This window comes from Perkinsus marinus (genome assembly GCF_000006405.1).
Source record: "Perkinsus marinus ATCC 50983 genomic scaffold scf_1104296959384, whole genome shotgun sequence".
Classification (NCBI taxonomy): Eukaryota; Perkinsozoa; order Perkinsida; family Perkinsidae; genus Perkinsus; species Perkinsus marinus.
The window spans coordinates 847-3085 of record NW_003206423.1 but is presented as its reverse complement, the minus strand read 5'-3'; the positions used below and the strand labels follow the sequence as shown (position 1 = coordinate 3085).

Here is a 2239-nt window from a genome sequence, read left to right as displayed (position 1 = left end):
GTACCTAAAGAGATGATGTTTATGTACTTAGGATAATGAGACGACCTGTTTGTCAGTGAGACCATCCTCATAATACAAGTTGGAGTCTCCAGGAGGTAATACAAGCAATAGGAATGCTCCCTGGTCAATGTGTAGTGTCAGTGTATCATCAAATATCTCCTATAATCACGTTCCATTCCATCTTGCATGAGTAGTAGTGGTTCCACTCACATCCCCTGGTGTATTCTCTTCCTCCTCCTGTTGCGGAGGTGCTCTGATACCCACAACACCACCATCTAGAGGTTGATGCTTAGTGTAAACATGTATGTGGTCCAAATGGCTATCCCTTCCTTGAAGTAGAATATCCTCTACTCTCCTGATAACTTCATCCTCTGATGTATCAAAAGATAACACCTACAATAGTAATATGTCAAAAGCATCAACACATGGTATAATAGTCATTTACCTTATCTAAAACCTGCGCAACCTCATGTCCAAGATAATCTAGCTCATGTCGTATGTAGTTTATAGAGTTCATCACTCTCGAAGGGCAGCTACTGGATTGTAAAAAACGAGAGCTCGACTGCATGGACTCTGGAAATAATAATAATGATAATAGACAATGCAGCACGGAAGTGCATGCGACTATAATGGTATCAAGGTATCGAGGTACAAGCGGCATCGAAAGGGGATGATGCACTAAGAGCTCACTTTGGGCGTAGGTAGTCCGGAGTGTACCATCTCCTAACCTCTCTGTTCTACTATCCTTTTCGGTTGCGGTACCACACTCAGGTAGATCATTAGCGAGAGTTAGATAAGCTGTGGTGAACCTACTCGATAGACCTTTAAGAGTAAATACACCTAAGAGAAGGAAGTCTGAGGTGATGTCATAGAATACCCACCCTGAGTGGTGATAGCTTCTTCTACTAGATCACTATTAGCTGCCAGATCGGATACCATAATATCAGTTACGTTACTCCTAGCGGAGTGAGAATAGAATACAATGAGGCATCCTAGGATGATGAGAGGATGATGGCACAGTGTCATGATGACTATTATAACTGTAAGGAGTGTGATGAGTAATGATAGCTCCCTACCAGAGTATCACGATACATGGACATCGCATCATACGGTACCACGACCAGACAGCTATCATTGAACGATAAGGAGAGGCAGCCCGAGATTGCACTGAACAGCAGGACCGAGATAAACATCGGCCCAGATACTGTATATACACAAGTGAACGAACAGTAGAAAACTAGCTACGACATGATTAAAATAATAGCGAAAGTATATATCACCACTGCTAGAAGTGATTCTACAGTGACGATGGTGAGCTCTATGAATATCGACAAAATAACACACCACAATGTTATTATCCCTAGATATCCTTGTGACCTACTCTGTTAAGTTCCGTGGATCACCAAGGTGGCCAACGAAGCGAGCAAGATGAAGCGGACTTTATTCATTAATCTCTGGGAATTCCGCCAATGTGTACGTGCGTGTATGTATACGTGAGTGTTTTGGTGAGTGAGTGCGTGTGCTTCATTTTGTGCGTGCGTGCTAACGGATTATTCACCTGTAACGGATCACGGATCACCAGCATTTTATACTTGGTATGAAAGAAATACGAACCCGTTCATCAACCCACGGACCACAAAGATAGTGCGTCAAAGCGCCATTCAGCAGATTCAACAGATAAAACCACTTTTATTATCAACTGACACGCGTAATGGATGATCCAGTAATGGACCATTATGGATCTTAACGTTTTCTGGCATGGAGGGGTCTTGCAGTAAAAAAAGGCTTGACTCTACCGAAGATGAGCAGATGTAGGGAGTTCATACGAAGTTTATGAGCTTCAGATAAGTATCGAAATTGGTAAAGAGTTTTGTTAATAGTTGTAAGATTTTTGTTTAATTTACAAACTAATTTAAAAATGTACTTGCAGAGTTTCGAACCAACGACTGTTTGGCGGAACGTAGCGAGTCGTCTTGTACACATTTAGCGTTAGGATGGTCGGTAAAGTACCCCCCCGAGGTACTTTACCATTAGGATGAAAATTTCCTTAAAAATATAGCTTGTGAAAGCCGAACGTCCTAACAGCCTGTTTTTGAGGATAAAGGCATCCTAATATCCTAAATCCTAACGGTAAGGATCCCAATGTCCTAAAGTCCTAACCCAACCTAAGGAAAGGGCCCTTGTGAACGCCATTTATCCTTAAATTGCATCCTAGTGGGTTAAAATCCTAACATTAGGA

General features: G+C 41.9%; 2 protein-coding genes across 2 annotated transcripts in view; both read right to left on the bottom strand.

Moving 5' to 3' along the window:
- Pmar_PMAR014423 (B-Raf proto-oncogene serine/threonine-protein kinase, putative) overlaps positions 1 to 573 on the bottom strand; it is a gene marked incomplete at both ends in the record, with an annotated part of 2422 nt that extends 1849 nt beyond the window's left edge. Inside the window, 3 exons of the mRNA XM_002773106.1 lie at positions 46 to 159; positions 211 to 393; positions 446 to 573. Of these exons, the coding sequence (XP_002773152.1) occupies positions 46 to 159; positions 211 to 393; positions 446 to 573 (425 nt within the window). The remainder of the gene's footprint in view (positions 1 to 45; positions 160 to 210; positions 394 to 445) is intronic.
- A 117-nt stretch (positions 574 to 690) lies between these two features.
- Pmar_PMAR014422 (hypothetical protein) lies at positions 691 to 840 on the bottom strand (the record flags this gene model as incomplete). The annotated part of the gene is made up of 1 exon (XM_002773105.1): positions 691 to 840. A coding segment is annotated over one exon (150 nt), but the record flags the coding sequence as incomplete, so codon positions are not given.
- Positions 841 to 2239: the final 1399 nt, after the last annotated feature.